At 45.2% G+C, this 24,828-nt stretch overlaps 1 protein-coding gene across 4 annotated transcripts in view; it reads right to left on the bottom strand.

Moving 5' to 3' along the window:
* Window positions 1–24,500, bottom strand: part of AKTIP (AKT interacting protein) — an 88,091-nt gene extending 63,591 nt beyond the window's left edge. Inside the window, exon 1 of one of the 4 annotated variants that reach the window (XM_085639412.1) lies at window positions 24,480–24,500. Coding sequence is in view for 1 of the 4 variants with exons in the window: in XM_085639414.1 (XP_085495540.1) it covers window positions 19,607–19,621 (15 nt within the window). In the remaining 3 variants the exon portion in view is untranslated. Of the gene's footprint in view, window positions 1–18,770; window positions 18,839–19,606; window positions 20,803–24,479 lie in introns of those variants that run through there. The other 3 variants (XM_085639411.1, XM_085639414.1, XM_085639413.1) reach the window with 3 other exon arrangements.
* Between the last annotated feature and the right edge of the window lie 328 nt (window positions 24,501–24,828).

The following is a 24,828-nucleotide window of genomic DNA, read 5'->3' as shown; positions in this document are numbered from 1 at the left end:
GGTCCTAAATGGACATACTACAAAATTACACATTATCTTGTTCCTCGCCCCTCCTCCAAGATTGAACAATTACTCCAGAAATTCCTTTGGAATGATAGACCTTCCCAATCACCTTCTAGAAATATTTTAAATCCACCTGTTAGGGTGGCATAGCTGCCCCAGACATAACTTCCTACTATAGATCAGCCTAATTACTAATCTTAAATGAATGGCAACTAGGCCTCAGGGATCTGCCTGTGCCTCTAAGAGGTAGGGGGTACTTGATTTGAAGTGTGATGACCATTCCATTTCTTCCACCCACCACAAGAGTGGTGCTTCCTGCCTGAAGAGACTCCTCTCTGGCTCTGGGTTGGACCAGGTGTCCGACTAGGCTGATTCTACTGTGGATGGGATGTTAGCTCGGAGAGGTAACCACGCTGTAGGGATTTAGGCAGTGGGATGCCACTGCATTGGCATTTCAAAGCTGGGAGATGTCGGAGTGTACATTCAGGAATTAAATCTTCACAAAAGCCACATATTACAAACCTGGTAGAGCTCCCAGACTGCAGCCCACTGAAGGAGAGGGTCTTAACTGAGGAGCCGATGGACCTCAATTTCACATATTTACAGACCCCTTGTGACTAATTTACCAGAAACATTTGGTCAACTTAAAGGAGACATGGGAGAAAGATCTAGGTAGGCCCACTAACTGAAGACAAGTGGAGTGAGGCTAGGGTAATTCTCCCCCCCCCCCCCTCCCAAGATGGGATGACCAACAATTTTTACAAACACTTCGAATCTGACCTGGTTCCTAAATTAGTGAACCTCTAGAACTGTTCTACACACGAGCAGGGTATCCCCCACAAATTCCTAGGCAAATATTACGCTCATCCACAAAGCAAGTAAACTACAAGATCGACATGATCCATGCAGATAAATTCCATTGCTTAAAGATGCAAAAATCTTCACTAAAATCCTAACCAATAGACTCTTACTCAATCTCCCATACCTTATTCATCCAGATCAGTCGGGATTCATCCCATGCTGCCATCAGCCGATATTAGCTGGGTGGTACATCTGATAGCGAAGGCAAACTACAAGAAAATTCCAATGGCAATACAGTCGCTCGATGCGGAAAAGGTTTTCAATCAAGTCGGATGGCTGTTTTTTTCAGTGAATGCCAGAGGCAGTGGGCCTAGGTCCCCGAATACAGACTTGGATCAGAGATAACTACCATTACCCGACAGCCAATATACTGGTCAATGGTGTTAAAACAGACTGTACAACTATAAAGGGGCATGCGACAAGGATACCCACTGCCACCCCTTTTTATACTGGTGGTTAAGCCCTTGGCTGCCTGCATTCCCCAACATTACTTCATTGAGGGAATGTTCTTTGGTGGGGACAAACATAAAATACATTTATTTGCAGAGGACGTCCTGCTGATTAATTGGACTCCATTAGCTTTATTCCCATATCCTTACATATTATTGATTTATACAGCAGTTAAGGTTTGAAGGTTAATCATAGCAAATTAGAGCTGTTAGGTGTGAGCATTGCGTAAAGGAACACATTTCTAGGGTATCACTTTTCCAATGGGCCGAGGTGAAAATTAAATAACTAGGAATTTACATCACCCTTAAATAACAGTCTACCAGGCGAATTATCCTAGACTCTTCCACAGTCTCACCCAAGACCTACGTAGATGGCCAAACATCTACATCTTGTGATTGTGGATAGTTGCACCAATCAAATTAAATATCCTACCTAGAGTATTGTATGCTTTTCAGGCACTGCCGGTCAGAATCCCAGGAAGAGACTCGAAAACTTCCCAGTCAGTTGCTGACACTTTCAGGCCAACATGCACACGTCAAGGAGTGTACCAAGACCAAACAGGATGCCGGATGGACTGGGTCTGCTCGATATAAACTATTTTCACTCAGCCTAACTTAGAATTTTGTTTGTGTGGTTTAGGAGACAGAAATACACTGGATCCACATGGATGCAGCAGTTATGGGCCAGGCCCCATGGGTGGTCCAATGGACGCTGAAACATGCAAGACCCTTAGTTGGCCAAGTTTGAGATATTGCGATCCATTCTTGAAATCTGGGCTATGGTCACAAAGATGCAGACTCTTGCATCTTTCCCATCCCCCTACACACTTAGTTTTGGTAATGCAGGTTTTATCCCAGAGTGGCATGGGCGAGAACTTAGGAAATGGTCAGATGGGGGCTGTAGAATGCTCCGTGACTTGTTCGGGTGGGTGATTAAATCCTCCGATGTGTGTAAAAAAGAATTTATGGTATGAAGAGGGGCAGACTACAATACATTCAACTAAGGCATTGGGCTATGCAACCAGGAAACCGAGGCAACATGTAGACCCTGCACAGTGGGAGCAGTTATTTGTCACATATGCTTCACTGAAAGGGTTGATAACCAATATTTATACTGCCCTGGTAGATTAGAGCACGAACGTTTGCTGACCTTATATGAAACCGTGGCAAAGGCAGTTAAAAGCTGAACTTACCTCTGGTCAGTGGAAGAGTTTGTGGGAGGACATACACTGATTATGTAAGACAGTCCAAACAGTCTTTATAAACATGTTATGGCATACTAATGCCTTGAAATTCAAACAGATGTATGCAGACGCCGCCAGTGTCTGCGCAAAGAAATTGTGAAATGAAAGGAATGTAGTGCAAATGGTGGACCTGCCATAGTTTGACTGCGTTTTGGAAGGATGTCTTGAGTCACATAAAAGAGGTACCCGATCCAAGGAGACTCAGCAGTTATTATATTGGGTATTCGGCCAACAGAGATAAAATCCTTATCACTAACTGATTGGAGAATAGCTATGAACATGATTCTTGCAGCCAAACAATGACTGGCCCGTAGATGAAGACAGCAGAACTGAGCTAGTCAATTAAAGACACTGCTGGCAGTGACTAGAGAAGTTAAACTGGGACTTGAACATTTCAAATGCAAAATAGAACGCCGAGTGGTGTCCACTGGTGGACTACTTGTCAGCAGGTGGAGTATTGGGTTCGTTGAAACTAATGCAATAAGGTGGTCTGGACAAGCTTGGCTGGGAGCCTGTATTTACCACTTTTAGGTACTTATTCCCTTGCTCTCCAACTGTGTAGGACACAGAGTCTAAAGTTTGTGTTTTGACTGACTCCAATACCCTGTTTTGGGAGGGGCTGATGGGGAAAGGGTGGGGGTGTTGCTTTGGAGTGTTGAGCTGATGCTGGTTACTATGCCACAAATTCTATAAAAAACAGTTGAAAGGAAAAAGCTTCCCACTGAACAGGTTGATGCCAAAGGAGGAAAGAGCACTCCAAGATATGAAACTGACCAAGGCACCCAAAGATTAGGTCCAATAAGCTCAAAAGAGCTAGTAACACTCATGTAGCTAACAATATACCACCTTTACTGCGTTTGGAGATTATCATATCCCTATGTAAGAAAGGTATTAGAGGCAATCCTTTGAACCATCGGCCAATATGGTTATTAGATGGGGCAATAAAAGATACTTGGAGTAGTTTAACTAAAATCGAATCTAGGGCTGTATGGATGACAAGAATGCTTTGACTGAGGTGCAAGCTGGCACTTGGTCGTGAACAAGAACAGCTGGCCAAGTTGTTCCAACTGTATGAGTTGTTACAAATATACAGTAGCAAAAGATCACATTGTACCTTACCTTTACCGACTTAAAGCCATCAATTGATCTGGTCAATAGTGAGAAATGTTGCATATTCTCCAAGCATTAAGGAGGGATAATACAGTCCTGCATGCTATTGTTGGTCTACACACTTGCTACATGGTCAAAGTCCATTATGGGACATATGGCGAGTGGCCTATTTTTACGAATTTAAAATGTAGTAAAGCAGGGCTACGTATTAGCCCTAGTCCTTTTTAGTTTACTTTTAAATGCTGTGGAATACCTGTTGGAGACTGCTCTTGACGTCCCAATTATAGTTAGTAACAAGCATTTACAATGCAACAGTCTCGGCATTGTTAAAGTTAGAGCTATTGGCATTGCTCATGACATTATTCTATAGCTATCATTTCAGGGCCCGTTTTTAGGATGCCGGCGTCTTCGCATCCCACTGGCTCGAAGAGCTTGAAAAAAATAAAAGCGACATAATACAGATTGGAGACACAAACACACAAACACCACCCCCCCAAACACTCCCTCCCCCAAGGCCTCTGCTTACAAAGCATAACTAAATACATTTTAGTACAGAATAGTCAGCCCAAAATGACTGGCACTCATCTCCTGAAAGTAGTGAATGAGCAGACTCCCAGCTGGTGCGAAGTACACAAACAGCGGTCTGCACGAAAGCAGAGTAATGACAATCTACTATACAAACGGTATACAAACAACTGCACCAGTGAACCGAATTATACTACACTGCCACCCCACGACCCGCCAATTACGGTGTCGTTGCAATTGGTTAACGCTAAAGGTACCAACTGCTTGATCTAAACTCTGAGTCCGAGGCAGGAACTTTGGCAGAGTCTTTAATCGGTGGAAACAATTGCAGTTAATATCAAATATACAATGCCTGCAGATTATCAAATATTGCAATTTGAACTGTTTTATTAAACAACGTTTACATTCTCGGTATAACCCTCTTAGGTTTGGCAGCCTCAAGAAACACAACTTGCTGGTACTCACTGCAGAACTGGCACCGCTCGCTGCCGACCGCCCGGGCACTCATGGGTATAAAACGTAGGTGGAACACCGTAAGAAAAGGCCCAGGTCTAACGCAGAAGTGCCTGCGCTTCCGCGCGTTAGGGAGCGGGGAACGTTTACCTTTGAATTCCTGTAAACATTCAGCTCACACACCGCAGGACCCCAGCACTGTCCTTCTCCAGAGGACCCCGTGTACAAGGGGAATTAACACACTGCCTGCGAAGTAGCGGAAGTAAAAACACCGGTACGGTGAGTGTGAAGCAATAACACCAAAAGAGAAGGCAAGCCGTAAAGCAAACTGGGGAACCAGATCAGTACAAAGGAACGGCGTGCTTCTGTGGGGAATACAGAAGGAAAGTGCGGTAGGGCCTTGGCTAACCATAGGATCAGTGGAGCGAATGAGGAAATAGCTGCGTACAACGACTGAGAGTTTGGTTTGTTCAAACTGGGCCGTATCTCCTAATAAACTTACACCGGCCATAGCGTTGCAAGAATATGACGCAAGAATGATAGAACAGAGTGTTACCATGGAAGAGGAGGGACGATACCATGGGCGGGTAAAGAGTGGGTCTTCGAGGGCCTCTCAGGAAGAGAGCGGACGGTAGATTAGTGCAGGGCGGAGGAGAGAGCAGGGGGAGAGGACGAGCACACCACTGCCTTTCTCCGAGGTTAATGCCTCAGAGAAACGCAGCGTCGTTTTAGGATTCGGGCGTGTTTTTCTTTCTCTCCTCTTGCCATTGGCTGGAGGAGAGAAAAAAAAACACGCCCAGAGAAAGAATCGAAAAAACACGCCCCCAATCGCAAAAGGACGGTGCTTGTTTGGAGAGACAGACCTCTTCTCCAATGGCTGACCAGCATTTCAGAGGCCAGCCAATGGAGAAGAGGGGCGGGTTAAAGCCCCACTACTCCAAGTCATTAAATCTCGCAAGCGCAGCCTTCGCTAGCCGAGACCTAAAAAGGGACTTCTATTCATAGATGCTTTTTTGCTATCCAGGACAATAAACACATAGCACAAATTACTATATAGATTCAGGGTATTTCAGAATGAAGAATTTAGTTATCAATAACAACGAAAAGAAATATGTTAATGAATCAATTCAAAAAAGTCTTTATTGCGATTATTCATCTTAAAAGACAAAACAGTCAGTATATTAAAATTAGATACAACCACATACACCATACCAAGTCCTAAAACTGGTTTACAAGTTTCTCAGTAAGGTTCTAAAAAAGATAAAATACCTATATTTACATATTAAAACAGTTCCCAATACAAGATTAAATATATCCCACGCACAAGACTTTGAACACATCATAGAAAAAACATAAAAATACATAATTTCACGCGGTTCATTCGATACCTCAAGGGAAAATTGTAAGAAAGTGGGTTTCTGTTGCAGTAACCCCCCCCCACCCCTTTTTTGCCTAATAGCTGATGCACTTTTCCTTGTTGTGCCCTGGGGTCCTGCCAATCATGTGCCCAGGGCCTGTGTTCCTTCCCTAAAAACTGCCTAACAGCCAAAACCCAAATTGGCAAACCCTGGCCACATGTCAGCCCCTGGTAAATGGTAGCCTAGGTACCCAGGGCCTTGTGACCAGGGAAGGCCTCCAAGGGCTGCAGCACTCATTGTGCCACACTTGGAGGCCCTGTACCCTAACACACACACACACTGCTCTTGCAGGCTGAGTGTCTGGATACAAGACAAACAGAGAGTCGACATGGCACACATCCCTGTGTGCCATGCCCACAACCTACACTGCCCTGGCATACATCAGCCACCCCTCTAGCTGGGTGCCCTATGCCAGTGGTGTGGACACAGAGGCAGGAGCCCTATGCCCCTGCTGTACCCATGTCCATTCCTGGGTCCTGTAAGTGCAGTGCTGCCAGCTAAGAGTATATGGTGCTGGGAGCTTGTGAAACACGAACTCCACAGCACCATAATGGCAGTACTGAAGACTGAGCAGTTTGGTATCAAACTGCTCAGCACATTAAATCCACACTGATGCCAGTGTGTGATTTACTGTGCCAAGCACCACAGAGGGCATCTTAGAGAGGCCCCCTGAAACCTAAACCTACAATCCACGTCTGTTCTGAGGCTGCCACACAGCAGACATGTTGCTGGACCCCCTGGGTAGGAGAGCCCCTGCTCTCCTGGGTCTGCAACAATGCACATCCTGGGCGAGGTGCTAAATTTCCTCCCCCAGGATGGGCAGGGGGAAGCTTCAAAGGCATGCCGCCTCTGTTAGCTTCCCCAGGACACTGCAACCCCCCACTCTGGCGGGAAGCTTGGCCGGAAACCCCAAATAAGGACAGGGGATGTGCCAGCCTGCCAACCCCACCCCTCAGGTGGGGGAGGCGAGGTGAAGCACATCTCCGGGCTCTCGCCATCTTGAAGATGGGAAGCCCTGCCCAATCAGGACTAGGTTCCTGCCCCCCCTCCCACAGGAGAGAGGCAGGATAGGGGGTGTACCCGCCCCAGGACAGGGACCCATTGGCCCCTGCCCTTCACGTACCTGTAACGCCCCTAAATCTAGTATTTAGGGGCACCCTAAACCTTCCTTCCCCAGATTCCAGATTCAAAACTACAAAGAAGAGCAAGAAGAAAGACCTGCCCTGCAGCTGCTAAAAAGAGGAAGACACCAACTGCTTTGGCCCCAGCCCTACTGGCCTGTCGACCCTCGAACCTGCTCCGGCTCCAACCCGGCATCTCTTGTGGCCAACAACCTCACAAACCCCGGAGGACCTGGCTACCCTTTGGCTCTAAGCCCCTGTGACTCCCATGAGTAGAGGCTCTACTCAAAACCTACCTCTAATCCCTGGCAGCAGCCCGGAACCGCGAACCCAGCACACTCTGCACTAGCCAAGCCTGGCCAGTGCCAGAGTGGACAAAGACCACGAGGACGACCCCACAGCGACGGTGACCCAGAGTCCGGCACCCAAGGACCTCCCTCGACACTCCTGAAGGAGCCTGCAGCATCAGAACAAGGTGCCCCCCCCCCCCACCAACCGCGATCAACAGAGGGTAAGATTTCCCGACACCAAAAGGCACCCCTGCACGTGGCACCCCACGGCCCCCTGTGCCCAATCCCGGGGTACCTACCTATCCTCCAACTAACCTCTCGAAGTGGTGGTGGCACCTGAAGAATCCTCGTCCAAGCTTGCAGTGTTTTTCTAAACCAGAGATTTCCTATTGAAATCAATTGAGCGCCCGAAGGCTCAAAAGCACCCTGCACCCAGCCCCCCCCCCTCCCCCCCGGGGGTGGCCCTGGCAGTCAAACCTCTACAACTACCTACTTCCACACTTGCCCTGAGTAAGTGACCAGGAGCCCAGCACCCACAGCCGCGTGGCTTGCCAGTCAGCAGCCACCAACCAAGGCCCCCCTATCCCTCATAGGATAACATTGGGCCTAACTCACTCTGCACCCGGCCGCCGTAGAATCGCTGAGGGTCAACCAACTGTACCTACCTGACCCTGGAGGACCCCTGAGTCTATGCCCAGAACCTCAACTCTGCCAGTCGAGTACTTCCCTTTAAATCGATAACTATTTTCTTCATAGGGTAACTGACTGGCTTTTTCCTGAAATTTCTTCTAAGTGTGGACTTTTCAAATCTTAAAATATTCCCTAAAAATCAGCCGAGTAATGAAAACGAAATTACTCACCTGCTCTTAGGTGAGCTCCCAGTGCTGGATCTTGGTGCCCAGCACTAACTCTGAAAAATACTTACAACTGTACTTACCAGTAACCCAATTTTCTCCCATAGCAAATCATTGACTGTTTTTCTGTGAAATTTCTTGTAAGTGTCAATTTCTGCAATCTTTAAATATTCTTTAAAAATCGTATAATATCTGAAAACGTAATTACTTACCTGTTTTGGATAAAGGTCCCAGTACTGAGTCTAGGTACCCAGTACTGGATTACAAAAGTAACGAGAACATACTATACCTGTAACTTGCATTTTCTGTCAAAGGGAATCATTGACTGCTTTCTATGAAATATTTTCTAAGTGTCAACTTTTAAAATAGCTAAATATTGTTTAAAAATCACAGTAATTAAGTCGACTTTCATCACTTGATTCTAAGTTCTGACCCAGGACTGAATCTAGGATCCAGTCCTGGAATTCCAAAAGTAATCCTAAAAGTAATCTGTGGCAAATAACATGAACCTTACATTGAACTCAATGCATTGTGTTTAAAATAGTGTTGCCTATTGCAACCACTTGTAACGGTTTACAAAAGTCAATTGCAGATTGCAAAAGTATTTATATAAAGCATCTCATTCTGAGAAAGTATATTTTAATTCCAATTGTTGGTTCTAAAATAAAACAAGCATATATTTTTTATATATAAACCATTGGCCTAGAGTTCAGATATTGTGTGAGACCATTTGCTGAGTGTGTACAACAAATGCTTTACACTGTCCTCTGATACTGCCTTACTGCTCGACCAAGCTACCACTTTAGAGTGTAAGGTTGTTAGACCTGTCAGCCCTTTGGGTGGTCCCTCCTCATCATTATTTATTTTCTCCCACTTCTGCCTCAAACCCTGTTATAATTTTTCCTTTTTGGGAACCACCAGACTTGTTAGTGTTGATGCAGGGTCAGGGAGCCATTTTCCCTACCCCTGGAACTTCTGTCTGAGGGCCTGAGACACAAAATGGTGGCCACCCATTGTCACGTGACATAACCAGAACTCACTGGAGGTTTCTAGAACCTTCTGGAACATTCTAGAATCCTGTGATAGGGGGAGGCAGTTTTAGAATGTTGGGAGGCCATCTCAGAGGGGCAGTTGGCATCTGACTGGAGAGGAGAGAGGACCAGAGATAGAAGGAGGTCGGAGTAAGGCAGCAGGGGTGGAAACCAGTGCTTGGAGTGGGGTCCAGAAACCCACCCTTGATGCTAGTCCCTACTGACCAAGCCCAGCCTAAAGCCCTGTGTGGGATCAAGACCAGAAGAACCATCTTAAGGATCTTAACATTTGGAACAGGCCTTAAAGAGGAAGAACAGCAAGCTCCTGACCTGTTCGGCGGTGTCCTCCTGGAGTCCTGACGTCGAGAAGCCTGGAGACCTGGGGCCTAAGGTAGAGAAGCGGCGCTGACAGAAAGCAGACGTTGTACCCGGAGCCGTCAGAGGTCGAATGAGGGCGCCGACGGAGGTCGTGGAGAGGCACCGGAGGACGAGTAGGAAGTCACCTGAGGTCGAGGTGAGGCGTCGACGGGAGAGTGAAGTCCGCCCTCCGGAGTCGCTGGAAACTGAGGTGAAGCGCGCCGGAGGTCGGGAGTGGAGATCGCACTCCGGAGACACCCGGAAGCGGGGAGACCGTGTCCCTGCGACGCCGGAAGGCGACATTGAGCCGAGGCCGCCCAGCGACATCGATCCGGAGCCGCCTCACGGCATCCACACGGCGCCAAGCGGAGCCGATAGTCGTGGAAGGGACAGTAAGTGGTAGAGGGGGCGTCTAAGGCCCCGTGGAGCCCTAAAGACCATCCTAGGGGCTAGAGGGGTGTTAGGACCAGCCTGGGAGTGCCAGGGGTGAACTGAGACTGGTGCAGTGACCTCCGTGAGGGGCTGTGTAGTTTGGAGGGCCAGATCTTTAGGTTACCCTCGTTCTGCCTCAGCTTAAGCCCCAGCCTTGACCAATCTAGGTGGGACACCCCCATGCCACCCAAATGACCACAAGCTTTGTATGGGCAAAGTAAGACCAAGTTACCTCATGAAAGTGATCTGATCTGTAATTGTCATTGATTGCTTTACCTTAATTATTGAAGGTGCTTTACTTCTTGTCTTTCACTAATTTATTCCTGCACTGTATTTATTGTCTGACTGTATTTAATTGCCATCTGTATTTATTGCACCTCTATTTATTCCTTGCTTAATTATGACCTGAACCATTTGTTGAAACTTCGAAGTAGTATTGTTTATTTGACCTGCTCTTTTAAAGGAAAATCCTATTGTATTGTATTTATGATGTGAAGCCTGCAACTAAGAGAAAATAAGATAAAGACATATACATTTTCTTCTTTTCTTCCATAATTTTTACGGTGTAGTGTCGTTTTTGGAACGGAGGAACGCATGGTTATTGTGAGGGTGTGACGTACGCTTAACACGGTGCCTGACCCCCAACCGCTCGAGCCAAGCTACCACCGTGCTGGGAACTTGGTGACCGCTAACCCGGTTGCCCGGTTTCCAACAAAGGTTATATCTAACTTTAGCCTCTGTCAAACCCTTGGGGACTGTGGACTCTGTACACCCTGTACCTAGTAAGGAACAGTATATACAGAGCCACTTTCTCACAAAAATATCTTAGCTATTAGGGCCCCCCCATTTTTCATCCGCAACACCCATGTCCAACTCAGGAACTTAGCTACTCCTATTACTGCAATCTCGTTGTGGTCAGATTTCAGCAGCCTCTTAGCGGCCATCGCAGAACAAGTCCCTAAGGAACGACATGCTGGTTTTAGCCACAAGCTACGAGGTTTGTGATAGACCGGACATACGAATAAGAGATGGTCAATATCTTCAGTATGTTCCGGGCAAAATCTGCACTTATCACCAATTCCTGGTTGCCACTTACATGTAAACTTCCGGAGTGGCAATGACCCAACTCTGAATTGGTGATAAAGCTTGCGGTCTGATGGCTTTGATACAAGGTCCCAATAGCTTTACAGGCAGGGTTCATCTTTAAGATCTAAAAAAATCTCTAGACAGAATAGGGCTAGTGATAGAGAACTTCCTTATTTTAATTAGCTCCCAATATGCTGCTCGATAGGATTCTTTTGAAGGAAATTCCACCAATTCAGGGCTCTCCCAAAGTTCCCTCATCCCCATGTCAATAAGGAGAGATTTTATGCCAATCAGCCATGGGATCCTATGCAGGCGATCCAATCTCCTTACTTCGGACAAAGCCCTAGCAAAGAAATGGAGCTCTGGAGTAATCCAGAGACGCCTACAGAAGGCCAACGGCCTATAGCGGGCAGTAGCCTCAATACGATGACAGCCTAAGTCAAACATCAGTGGAGTACGGGGGGACAATTGGGGCAAGCCAACAACCGATCTCATGAATTTATTCTGGGCTGTGGACAATTGGGTCAGGTTACAAAACCCCCAGATCTCAGCACCATATATAATAGCGGGAATGATTTTAATCGTGTAAATTTTGACCACTGGAGCTATTGGCTTAGTTAACGATAGCCTGTGTTCCTTGGTCAATGCTCCCGCTAATTGAATGCGTTTCAGTGCGAGGATCTTAACTTGGGGATCCCAGCTCAACTTATCGCCAAAAGTGACACCCAAATGGGTGAAGACTTGTCTGCTCCAGAGATTTCCCACCCATAAAGACTCTTGCTTTGACCGGCTTGGACCCATGGAGCACCATAAACTTAGTCTTCCCTACGTTAACCACAAGCTCATGTTCGCAGCAAAATTCCTCAAAACGAGACAGAGCTAACTGCAACCCCTGTCTCGTCTTGGATAATATCAGCGTGTCATCCGCGAACATGAGCAGGGGCACCTTTTGGCCGGCGAGCATCGGCGCGTCCGTTGGTTGGTCAACAAAATACTGCACTACCCAGTTGATAAATGGGGAAAACAGGGTTGGTGCCAGCACACACCCTTGCCGGAAGCCCTTTCCTACCTCAAATTTCTTTGTAACCTCGCCCGGTTTCCCCCCCAACGAACCAGAGCGTACGTTGATTCATGGAGTCTACCCACGAGGGAGACTAACTCTTTATGGGAGGTCTTATGGAGACTGGGGATGCCTAATTTTGCTCTTGGCACGAGGTCGAAGGCGGATTTTAAATCCACAAAGGCAGCAAAGAGCATTCCCCTACCCAAAAAGACCTCCTTCCAATATATAAAGACAAATCTAAAAGCCTGATCCAAAGTCCCCATATGACACCGGAACCCCGCCTGTAAAGGAGATAAAATATAATTTTCAGACATCCAGCCCTGGATCCTACCCAATATTAAACGTGCTGTTATCTTTTGAATAGCGTCAATTAAGCGGATGGGCCTATAATTGGCCGGAGCGGAACGATCACCCTTCTTATAGATAGGGATGATTTCCGCTCCAGACCATGATGCAGGAATTGGGGCTCCACCAGCTATCGAATTAATTACATTTGTAATGTAGAGTATCCATAAATCAAAATCCTGTTTGAATAAATTGGCTGGAATGCAGTCAGGCCCCGGTGCCTTACCACTTGCGATAGACTTAAGAACTGTCTCTACCTCTTGTGTTAAACAGCAGGGGGACGTCAGTTTGGATTTGTGGGACAACCCCTGACCTCTCTGAAACCAGTTGCAATTGAGTTTCGAAAAAGACAACCCATTGCTGCGGTTCAACATTATTATTCGGGATTATTGACCGATCTCCATTCCCCCAATAAGATCCCAAAATTGGAATCTCTCCTCTCCCTTGCAGAGAAAACTGAAGGTATGTGGTGAAAAAAAATATAGAATGTGTTCATTAAGACTATCTAGTTACGTTTTGAAAGACACCTTAGAAAGAACAGAAGCAAGTACCACTTAACAGTAACCCTCAAGGACAGTGATAATAATGCGTTTACATTTAAACAGAAAGCAGGCTGTCAGTCGATAGCATAATACTCCAAATCTATAAACGTAACATGGTGGCTGCTGCTCTATATGGAGATGAATTGTGGGGCCATAGCAACCCAAGCTAATTACAAACAATAGAAAAATGCTTCCTGAGGTCCTTTCTGAAGTTAGGCCCAATGACACCCATATTGCCACCTTTCCTCGAGTTACGTATTGCCACTATCAGATCTGGCTGCAATGGTGCCAGTGTTGTATTGATTAAGACTGCAAAGAAACCCAAACATAGTAGTGTATCTAAAATCCATGTTGGAGGTGAAAACTTAAGTGGTATGGACTGAGCAAGCTAGTTGGCAAATAAAAAGGTATGTTTTGCAGCTAGGGGACCTCTAGAGAGAACCAAGCCTAGTCGGCTCAGATAATGCTGAATCATGTAAGAACACTACCAGTATTTTACACTAGACATAAGGATCTCAAAGACGCGCACAAACAACTTATCTTGCTTGTAAGTGTGACATGGGATTTGAAAATATGGACCAAAGTTAACCCAAACTAAAACATACTATCTATCTTAAAATGGGAATGGGGATTTTCCCTACGAGACTACACCTAGCGAGACGTAGCAGGCTTGAAAAAGGGGAAGAATATTGTGGCTGTACTTTTAGTCAGAAAGATGGCATTGTGCATGTTTTCTACTGGACACAATTATGTAAAACCCATAAATGCTGGCTACACACTCTGCTTAAGTCTTATAACAAGAGATATAAACTGGATGCACTAGAACTTTGTCCCAAGGCAGATTATGAATTCGTTTTTAGTTCTCTGTGCTTATATATGGGCAGTGGGGACAATCAGCCAGAATGGAGGTGGACTAAAGCAAATTAGATCTCAGAGAGGCCAATAAGTTATATTTAAAATTGGATAGCTGTTGAGTATAATAATTTATGTCAATGTAGAGAATATATTTAATACGGAGAGTGTCCTGCACACTTTAGCCTTGAAAAATGTGCAACAGGCACGTGCAATAATTATTTTGGTGTTATGGAGTATAGTGAACATACTTTGTGAGGGGGTGATCTCCCAATGATTTTGCTGCATATGCTTGGAGCACTGGTGGTGTATTCAAGCGTTCTGCAAGTTAAGTGTTTTTATTATTGGATTAGGATATTGTAAAATGCATAATTATAACATATATGGAAGGGTTTATTAGGTCTATTTTTATATCATATGGTGTATCACTGATAAATTAACTTGAACAACATTTTTTGAGGCAATACTGGGAATGTGGTCCTTAATAATAAGGAAATTAAATACTGCCTTGACAAAATCCCTTCGTGAAACACTCACATCATTACCTCTTGACTTAAGCAAAGTTTTAAGATTACACATTTGCCCAGACCAATAAGAAAGGGAAGGAAGAACTACAGTGAACAACTTGTGGATATCAGCATCAGGTTAAAACTGTAGTCTGGAAAATGTGGACGCTTCAACATCACTTCTCTCTACCAAGAAGCTTAATTCACAATGCTGAAGACCAAAAGGCCAAGGGAACAAATGATGGTAGGAATGCTGAGCAATGCAGACATTCACCCCCCCTGCCAGTCACAAAGATCTGGGTTTAATCCATTTTTCTTTTGCTCACCACGCCACCCCAGTTTGGACCCAGCCATATGCAAATCAGTCTTGACCCTGTGCCTCATGCGAACAGTCCAGCCCAACTGTCGAGCCAGGTCCTCCATGGACCGGAAAAACACATCCTGGGACCAGTTTTGGATCATCACCCCTCAGCAAGGCTAGTTTGAATCCAGGGGCGCAGTGAGCATGGGACCCACGTCTCGGCATACCCTTCCCACTTAGGGCGACAAAAGGAACAAATGATGGACAGAAGGAACAACATCTATACTGTTAACAGTAATATCCCAATGCAGCTCTTGCAACTCCAGTTTTCAGCTCTACACACTCCTATTAAGGTTATTGTAAACTGTCTTTACCAAACAACACTTGCCTTTTTAAGACTATGTTTTGTACGCAGATTTCCCTGCCAACACTAGGGGCTTATCCTCACAGTAATTTTATTGCCCTGCTAGACAAATCTTTTTCCAAGCCTTTATCAGATCATTGGAATAAAATATACTTTTGCACTACTTCAGAGATCAATCCAAAACCTAAAGTAGATTACATACATGAAATCCAGGTAATAGGATGGAGAGCAAACACAGGCTTTAGAAGTTGAAATAAATTGTATAGTATTATGATCTGATGTAATGCATTCATCCCCAAAAACAAAATTGATCAGTAAAGCGACTATTTCAGTCTCCTGCTTTCAAGAGAAAGGTTATAAGCTCCACGAATCCTGCAATAACACTTATTCTACTTAGTCACTGACCCCACAGACATGTTTTACCCCCAGGAAAAAACATAACAGCGGTAACAAAAATAATGGTTACGCAGTCCAGCAATTTTATAGCTGGATAAATAAATGGCTTGTTATAAACCTAGAGAGAAACCTCAACCTTTCTGCGTTACCTAGAGGCTCTGGTACAACTGAATTATTAACCTACTTATCCAGCTCCATTATAAATAATTTATTGGAATTCAACTCCTGCGTGCTTAAGGCGTGACTAATCAAGTGTTAAACGAAACCCAGCTCTATGACCAACACCTGTATTGTATTATCACAGATTAAAAAGAGACACCTCACCAGTACCGGCCTCTTAGGAGCTTTCCAATACACTAATTGACCATTTTTGAAGAAAATAATCACAACCATAAATAAGAATCTCACCCTCTGTCCTCCCCTTCCCCTCTCCACTGATTCCCCTGCTGTCACTACTCCCCACCGCACACCTTGTGTGCGCTCTGAAATACTTTGAACTCATTACCCCCACAACCTGTTCTTAGAAGTATGAGCAGAATCAAAATCAGGATGTCCCTCGGAACCAGCTCTTCCTCATATTATGATGTCTCCAAACAACACCTTGCTCCCAGACAAGACAACATTGTTCAATCTTTCTTTGAACACTGCGAATGTACCTCAGGCCTGGAAAACTGGACAGGTGATGCCAATTCTCAAAAAAACAAATGCAAATCCTCTAAAACTCACCAATTACAGGCCCATTTCGCTTCTTCCATATCTCAGTAAAAATCTAGAATGTCTAGTAAATCAACAACTATCGAGCTACTCTGGTTAATTCCAACCTAGACATTTCCCAGACCGGCTTCTGAGCCTCTCGGTACAGAAACGCACTAATAGCTGTCTTAGAGGACACTCTCCCTTGATGGCTACCCAGCCATGCTAGTACTAATTTGTCTGTACACTGCCTTTGAGGCCATCTCACACTCTTATAATGGTCCAGAGACTGAGATGGACATCACTGACAAAGCACTGGGATGGCTACATAGCTCTCTCAATGATCGTACACAGACAGTAAACTTAGGACCATTTAAATCACGTGTACTGTCTTTAAAAAAGGGGAACCACAGGACTCATCCTTGAGCCCCACACTTTTTAATATACACAACACCTCTTTGACTAGAGTCGTAAGATCATCTCATATGCAGATGACATGCAGCTATACATCTCAATGGGTCCTAACCCCGAATGTATAAAAACTAAACTCAGACTGCGTGCAGAAATTCCCTCCTGGGTGTCTTAAAACTGCTTGCATCTAAAACCGTGAAATCTGAGATCTTTGTCTGGCAAGCTTATTCCTTCTGGACAGACTATTGGTGGCCACCTGAACTGGGTGTTGACCCGCAACCTAAAAAGGTTGTAAAAAAGCCTATGCATCCTGATAGACCATAACCTCAAAAAAGCAGGTTGGGTCCACATGCGGGCCTGTTTTAGAACCATGCAAATGCTTAAGGCCTTTCAATGGCTTCTCCTCCATCCTAGGAAAAACTCATACATTCCTTGGTAGTCAGCCACCTGGAGTACAGAAACTCACTTTTGGTTGGAACAAATGAGACACTCTTTATCAGAACTTCAGGTAGTCCAGAATACAGAATTATGCCTTGTTTGTAAACTACTTCCCTGCACACCCTCATAGCCCACCTTCAGATCCCTTCACTGGCTCCCAATCAGGAAATGTAAATTGATACTTGTATAGCGCACTACTCACCCGCAAGGGTCTCAAGGCGCTTGTACGAATACCGCTGTGGAACCCATCCTGGCTTTCCCTGTGAGGCGTCCACTCCTGGGCACCCCCAAGGTGGAGGCCAGGCAGGAAGAGCTACATCTTTAATCTATTATGTTTGGAACATAAATCCCTCTCAAGGAGAGGCCCTGCTTATCTCCAAAAACAAACTTCACCCTTATCCTACAAGAAACTTGAGCCCCCAACGTATTTGTACAGTCAAACACGGCAGCTGCTATTTCTCCTACCTTGGCCCCCATTACTAGAATAAACTCCCCCAGCACATTTGCGACTGTTCTGAAATTGCCCACTTCAAAAAACTTTCCAAAACTTGCCTATTTTAACCTCCTGTCTCCGTTCTCACCCTACATGGATTGTAATGCAGCGCCGAGAAATGCCTGTGAGGGTGATCTGTTGCGCAATATGAAGTCCACACAACATTGATTTGCGATGAGAGAAGTAGCGTCATTGTACTAGGCCACATTTATAAGATGTTCAACTGAACACACAATATATAGGATAGACAGCAAAACTTAAGTGGTAAACTTAAGGTACGAGCCGCTACTCAACTCACTGTTTCCCTACATAAAAAAACTAGACCGGCATTAGTTTACAGCATTGTATTAGGAGATACAAGGGAACAACATGTTCAGGCTGGGAAGAAAGCATTTTACTCACAGAAGTTCAGGAGCTCAGAGAATAGGCTCCATTCATGTGTAATAGAGCCTTTTTTGTAATAAAACTTGGGAAGGACAGTGAGTATCAAGTGCAATAATATTATTAAGGTGGGCTCAAAAACGTTATGTTTAAAAGCGTAAGGAATGGTCGTTCGGATACTGCCACTTAAGACTTGTAGGAAATTGTTTTCTTACAATCTAGGAACAAGTAGTTCAAGTACGCATTTGTCATCATACTAACAGCCACGAGGTAAACAAGTTATATTTTTCTTACAACAGCCACGATGAAAGCAAGTTATATTTTTCTTCCTATCAATAGATTTTTAAAAAATAAATAAATAATAATAAAAAAAAAAAAGGAGACATACACCACAACAACACATCGAAGTAGCCCTAATAAAACAAGATTCCGAGCTACCCTGGCCCAGAAGTTGAGCTGTCTGAAGCCTGCTTCAGAGGTGTATGGGCGAGGGACTAGGAGGGAAAGCGAACTAATGTAACAATGTCAAGGATAAGAATCCACGAAAATATATTGACTAGTCACACTGTCGAGCTCCAGAAACCCAGTGCTGTCTGACAACAGCTCCTCCCACTTCCACCACTACCCTTTTAACATGACAGCTCTATCGCCAAAACGCACCACAACACTGTACACCGCTGTACATCATTGCGCGCTTTACAGTTTGAATGCATTCACTTTATCCGTTCAGTGACAGGGCAAGCAGACCTACTTAAGAAAGCAATACGTTCCCCAGCCCGTCTAGCACCCTTCATAACCCCATCTGCCATTGGGGATATTAAAGGGACCACAAATAGTACACAAAATAGAAAAAGGACAAACGTAAAGCGCTTATTGTGAAGTGAACAACCAGCCCACCATCTTGGAAAGGCTGCAGTACACATCTCCTCGACAAAGAAAACACACGTTGTTCTTCCAAAATTTGACCAGTACATTACATTAAACAAAAACAAATACTCAACACATAATCAAGAGGTCATTGCCAAAATATAATTTACGCCAAAATACGGTTAGCGCAGATCTATACGTTATCTTTATATCACGCGTGCGCCCCTTGGAAGCGCACTGTTATTAGTCCAGTTAAACTCCGTTACTTTAAAGTACCACATTTCTAGGACGGACGCACATCTCACGCTCGCAAGAACTACCACCACATAATCGATAGTCCGTCCTCACTGTCGATACAGACGCTAAGCCGCTCAAACAAGCTCTTTTAGGATTCACAGGCAAGAGGCGGGACAATGCAATACACTGAACTTAAAACGTTCGTTGATTGGTTTCGTCAGAAGATAGGAGGCGGGACCAAGGGGGTAAGGCTGGGGTTCAGTAAATAGCTGTCAAAAGGGCTGTGGCTATATACTAAGATAAAAGTAGGGCTAAGAGGGACATTGCCCCAAAACAAAATGCGACTATTTAAGAGCCCAGAAGGTCGTTGTCCAAGTTAGGGGAAAAGAGAAAACTGTCCTAAGGGGAATTTACGGAGAGATTACCACTTCTTTGATGTGTGCGAGCATGACAGCGGTCGGGCAGGTCCAAAGCAATACTCACCCGCCGCCGGCTCATGTCCTGGCTTCTCTATTGCACAAACACGTTGTCAACGCCGGCTTCTGATCATCTGCTACAGTCGACAGCCTTCATCGCCTTCCAGGGTAGTGTTTTAGTGCCGCCACCGCCCCTAGCAACGGATATCCTTTCCCAGGGGCCACCGCCCACGTACTCTGATTGGTCAACAATGTGCCACTCAAATCTGAATGACGGGGTGCTAGACCAGTGACTAATCTCAATTGGTACTGGTCTGAAAGGGTGTGAGGAGGAGGATCAGTTTTACGTCGCCCGGAGAAACCCTAGCATGTTAATCCAACCATTGCAGTAAATTGGGGAACTTTACGAGATATGTGATTTATTAGTGTCAGCGCAGTCATCGGTCAAAGAAGGTGCGCATATGGCTACCATGGAAACGGACTATACGTAGAGCAGAGTCGCGAACACCTGGTTTGCTGTCAATAATAGCGGTTTTCTAATAGAGCATCTTGTGCCTTATTTCTAGCTGTTATTTGTTCACCCTAACGTATAGATTACAGCTCAAATCAAACTGAGTTTAGAAAAATTAGAACATGTATTTAAGCCAGGAGAAGGAGTAATAAATATTGGATTGATGTGGCAAAGAGGCCGCTTTACATTGATGTTTCCTATAATTCTAGCGTATGGTACATGCCCAGCTTCAGTTGCTTACTAGAAGCAAGGCTGAAGTACTTGCGCCCCTTTTACTGCCAGCCTTCCTTCTTGTAAGCAAGGACTACAAGTACAAAGTGCGTTTACGCACTGCTTGCAGATTTTCAAAACACAAAAATAAAAAGGCATTGTCATTTACAGTGCCAATAGCTCAAACGCAAGAGTTATTGCATTCCAAATGCTTGTTTAAGGACTGTCTTTTAAAAGTGCACACTTCACAGTTTGGCTGGCATCTCCTTTACAATACCTCTCAAAAAGATTATTCCAGTCGGATTACCAGCCAGCAGTCCTGACTTCACCCCTGGTTGTCAATGGTTCATGGATATCACAATTTCGTGTCACTAATGTGGCTGCTCTAAATGGATGAGGTAGTCAGTATTTCAGTTGCACAAGTCTGTCTACCCGATTTTGTGCAGACCTTACCCAGGTTTAAATTTGCAGTAACTGCTGGTATTTATAGCGCCTAGAAACAGCCGAACACTTCTCTGCAGCTCTGTGTGTGTTCAGTGAACACTGCGCATGTCCGAGGGGAAGTACTTCCAAACTAGCAGTGCTACCATCCGCAAGATGGCAGGACGTATCCCACGTTGCCCCGGATGGCTCACAGCACGTCCGTGCTTGCAGGAACACTGACTGGCAGAACGCACAAAGTGCGTTCTGCCAGTGTGAATGAGGGAACTTGTGCGTCACACTGATGCCTCTGAAGGACGTGATGGGAGGCAGAACTGCAGAAACCGCACACGATCAGGAATTTGCACAGAGGTAAGCGCGAGAACACATTGTCACAAGTTGGGTTTAAATTTGAACAGAGAGCGTCGGTTGGAAAACGCTGCAGACAGGAGATCTCAGCGTAGCCCAACAATAAAATAAAAATGTGTCTCACCTTGACTTTCTGAAATGTGCACAGAAAAATACCAGACGTGTGAACAGGTACTGTCCTCACAGCAGCGGGTTGACAGCTGTCAATAGAAAAACAATGATGCCTTTTCATAGCAGCAGCAGGGTGACTGTCTTACGGAAAGTTTTGAGATGACCCCAGATGTCAGTCCACGAGTCTAGTCAATGCAGCACCAAGAGTATACACTGGCACAACAAGAACGGTGGTGCTGTTCATGCTGCAGAAAATGCACAATTAGTTGTGAAAAACTAGATGCGGGAAAACAGTTCACAGCAGAGGTTTTTCTTGGTGGAGCTGCAGTCACAGCATGCAGTGCTTTGGGCTCTAGTAGAAATAGTTGAGACGCTGTAGGGACAGCAGACCAGTTCAATTAGCTGAAATCTTTCTTGGAGACTACCCAGGCACTCCCCAGGCAGACGCTCTCAAAACTGAGGCAGGCAGTAGACAAGGCTCCTTAAGAGAACAGACATCCAGATAGTAGAAACTGTCTTGTCTGAAGCACACATCGTAGCGCACTTCTTCCCCAGACAATGTGCACACGTAGATATGTGGCAAGTGAACAGAATCTGAAGGCACAAGACCTGACAAGAAGAGTGCAGACGTTGGTGAATGCCAGGCTTACAGTACAAAGCGTAGACGTTAGTAAGCAGGCTTAAAGAGCGGAACAGCACAGGACACAGACGTTGAGAGGCTTGAAAATCGCCCGGCTTACCCTCACTGAAGGCACAGCACTTCCCCAGACGTCAGTAGGCTTACCCTCACTGAAGGCACAGCACAAGTAGAAGTAGGCTTTCTCTGAAACTTAGAGATGGACTCAGGAGAGTAGACAGCCTTAAGTAGATGAACAGCTCTTTAAGTAGGACTTCCCCCAGGAACACAAACAACTGGCAGACCGCTGTGGGGTCAAGGATGCCACTTGCAGGTAGAAGCTTAGTTTGAGGAACTGAAGAGTCTGTACATGAAGTTGCTTGAAGTTTTAAAGGGTGACATACGCAGGTTCGTATGAAGATAGTCGCCAAAAATTGTAGTGATCAAGTCACGCAGGTAGTTGTAGTTCAGAGAAGTTTTATTCAGGATAGTTACAAGATGATATTGAGACCCCACCTGGAGCAGCCATCAAGCTGCTTAGCCCACTCAACTGTCTTCTCAGACTGAATCATAACATTCTAAAAAGCATCAAAGTAACATTCCATTGGTGGTAAATAGCATTGCATTTACTAAAGTCAGGATATAACAAACTCCTTAACTATGAACAGATCCTAGGGCTTCACTGAGTCATGTTTGAGGAAAATATCTGCTCTGCCTAGGGCCATGAAAGACTAACCAGGGGATTTTGAGTGCATGGTCTAATGATGGGCAATCTGAAATGATCAAACGGTTAAATTCTGCCTGATTGTTAGACCAGATCTTCACCCAACACGTCAGAGGCTTTACTGCCGCCAGGTTGGCTATATAGTTAACTCCTAATTCTTAGTGTACGGAAAATGAAGGGGGTGCCCTGGGGAACCTCAAGATTTGTTTCATGAACTTATTTTTTGCAATCTGTAGTTTATTAGTCACAATAGAACCCCAGACATCGCTTCCGTACAAGACCGTAGAAATGCAAAAGGACTAATAAAGCTTTAAAATCACCCCTGGAGACCAGGTGCCTAATCTATGGGCGTAGGTAGCAAAGGCTCCCGTGGATTTATTCATGTCTCCTAACTTTCCCTCCATCAAATGTTTCCTGTTCAATTTTTAATCAAATACAATTCCCAAAATAAGGGAAGGCAGGACCTTTGCTAGAGTGCGGGCTCCTGCCTTAAATGTCTTAGAACGGTCGCCCGAGGGCCAGCTTCCATAATGTTCAATTTTGTGAAGTTGGCCGATAAGTCCAACCTGTTCATAAAGGAAACAAATCCATTAATCAGGGCCTGTAGGCCCATGGGTGTGCGTGCCATCAATACTACATCGGCATACAGTAATACTGGAACTGCTTTCCTGCCCACTCAAGGGCAATCACTCTGTAAAGATGTCAGGGTGGCTTCTAAATGTCAGGGACTGTCCGGGGCTATGTTGGGAACACAGTCAGGGACTTGAGCAAGGACTGGGTAGAAAACGTACCATGCACAGAAAGAGTAGTACAGCCCAGCCCAGGATTAAACAAGGAGTCAGAGGAGAAAAAGGTATCCAAAAGGGGGGGGAAGCCTGTACACAATGGCTAGGACTCAGAAAGGAAGGGCACTCACAAGGCAATTTAGCATTCAGACTAACTACACCCAGAACAGACGTGCAAGATATAGATATATATATATAATACAACATTAACAATAAAGGGAATGTGGGGAAAAGCACTCAGGAGCTCCACACGGTAAGACTGAAGCTCAGTAAGTTCCTCACCCACAATTGCTGTTTTACAGATACTGACTGAAAATATCCACATATAGGCTACGTAAGCAAAGGCAGGGTCTGTGGAGCTTATACCTATGGTGATGTTATAACTAACTCCAAGACAATACTCACAGTGAACAAGAAATACCACCTAGGTAGTCAGCTGTGCCCATGGATCCTGGCTATCAAACAGGAACACGCAAGGCAGTAACAGCAAAGGGGTAGAAACAAGCACAATAGACAAGGAGCTAGCAAGGATGAGTGCTTAACAGGAAAGGAAGGAAATCACAGGGCACACTTGGCAGAAAGCAGGTAACAAACATACAAGGTAACAGAAGTCAGCAGAATAGAAAGACAGCAAACTAGAACTGGAACCGAGGAAAAGGGAAGAATGGCAGGACCTGGAAAAAGGATATACAGAAGGGGAGGCTACAAGGGTATACTAGAATAGTGCAGGTTCAGAAGTCAAGAAGACAAAGTAGCATAGAAGGCAGTGCTGGGGCAGGAACAAGAATTGAGCCAATGCTCAGGAGTCAAGGTAGCTCTGCAGGCAGTGCTAGTTCAGGAACAGGGAAATTACTAAAGCTTCAGGAGTCAAGGTAGCACTGCAGGCAGTACTGGTTCAAGGAAACAGGAAATAGCTACAGCTCAGGAAACAAGGAGTCAAGAGAGCACTGCAAATCAGGAACAAGAAATAGCTGAAGCCCAGGAACAAAGAATAGCTGTAGCTCAGGAAACAAGGTAGCACTGCAGGCAGTGCTAATTTAGGCACAAGGATTAGCTATATCTCAGGAAACAAGGTAGCACTGCAGGTAGTGCTAATTCAGGCACAAGGAATAGCTATAGCTCAGGAATCAAGGAACAAGGATTAACTATAGCAAAGAAATATCAAAAACTCAGGGAAAAAAGGATCATTCTCACCGGAAAACAGCTACAATTACCAACACTGGGCTGAAGGGAGCTGGGGCTTAAAAGAGCTCACAGTACTCATGTGCATCAGGTGTGAGCAGGCTAGCAGCAGCCAGCCACAGGTGAGCTGAATTCCTCCACCCACCCTTGTCCTGCAGGGGTGGAGACAAAACAGTGAGCAGGGGATTATAGGTAATGGAGTTTCCAGCATGAGCAGACTGGGTTCCACAAAACCCGGCATGGATTGGGAATGGATGTCAATTCCTAAATGATGTCCAAATGCCTGGAAGTCAAGATATGCATACAGGGGAGTCTCTGGAAACATATTAGGATACTGGAAAGCCCCACAGTTTGGCCCCCT

Source organism: Triturus cristatus, chromosome 12, assembly GCF_964204655.1.
Source record: "Triturus cristatus chromosome 12, aTriCri1.1, whole genome shotgun sequence".
In the NCBI taxonomy this organism is placed as follows: Eukaryota; Metazoa; Chordata; class Amphibia; order Caudata; family Salamandridae; genus Triturus; species Triturus cristatus.
Note: the sequence above shows the minus strand (reverse complement) of the source record. Positions and strands in the feature narration are given on the sequence as shown.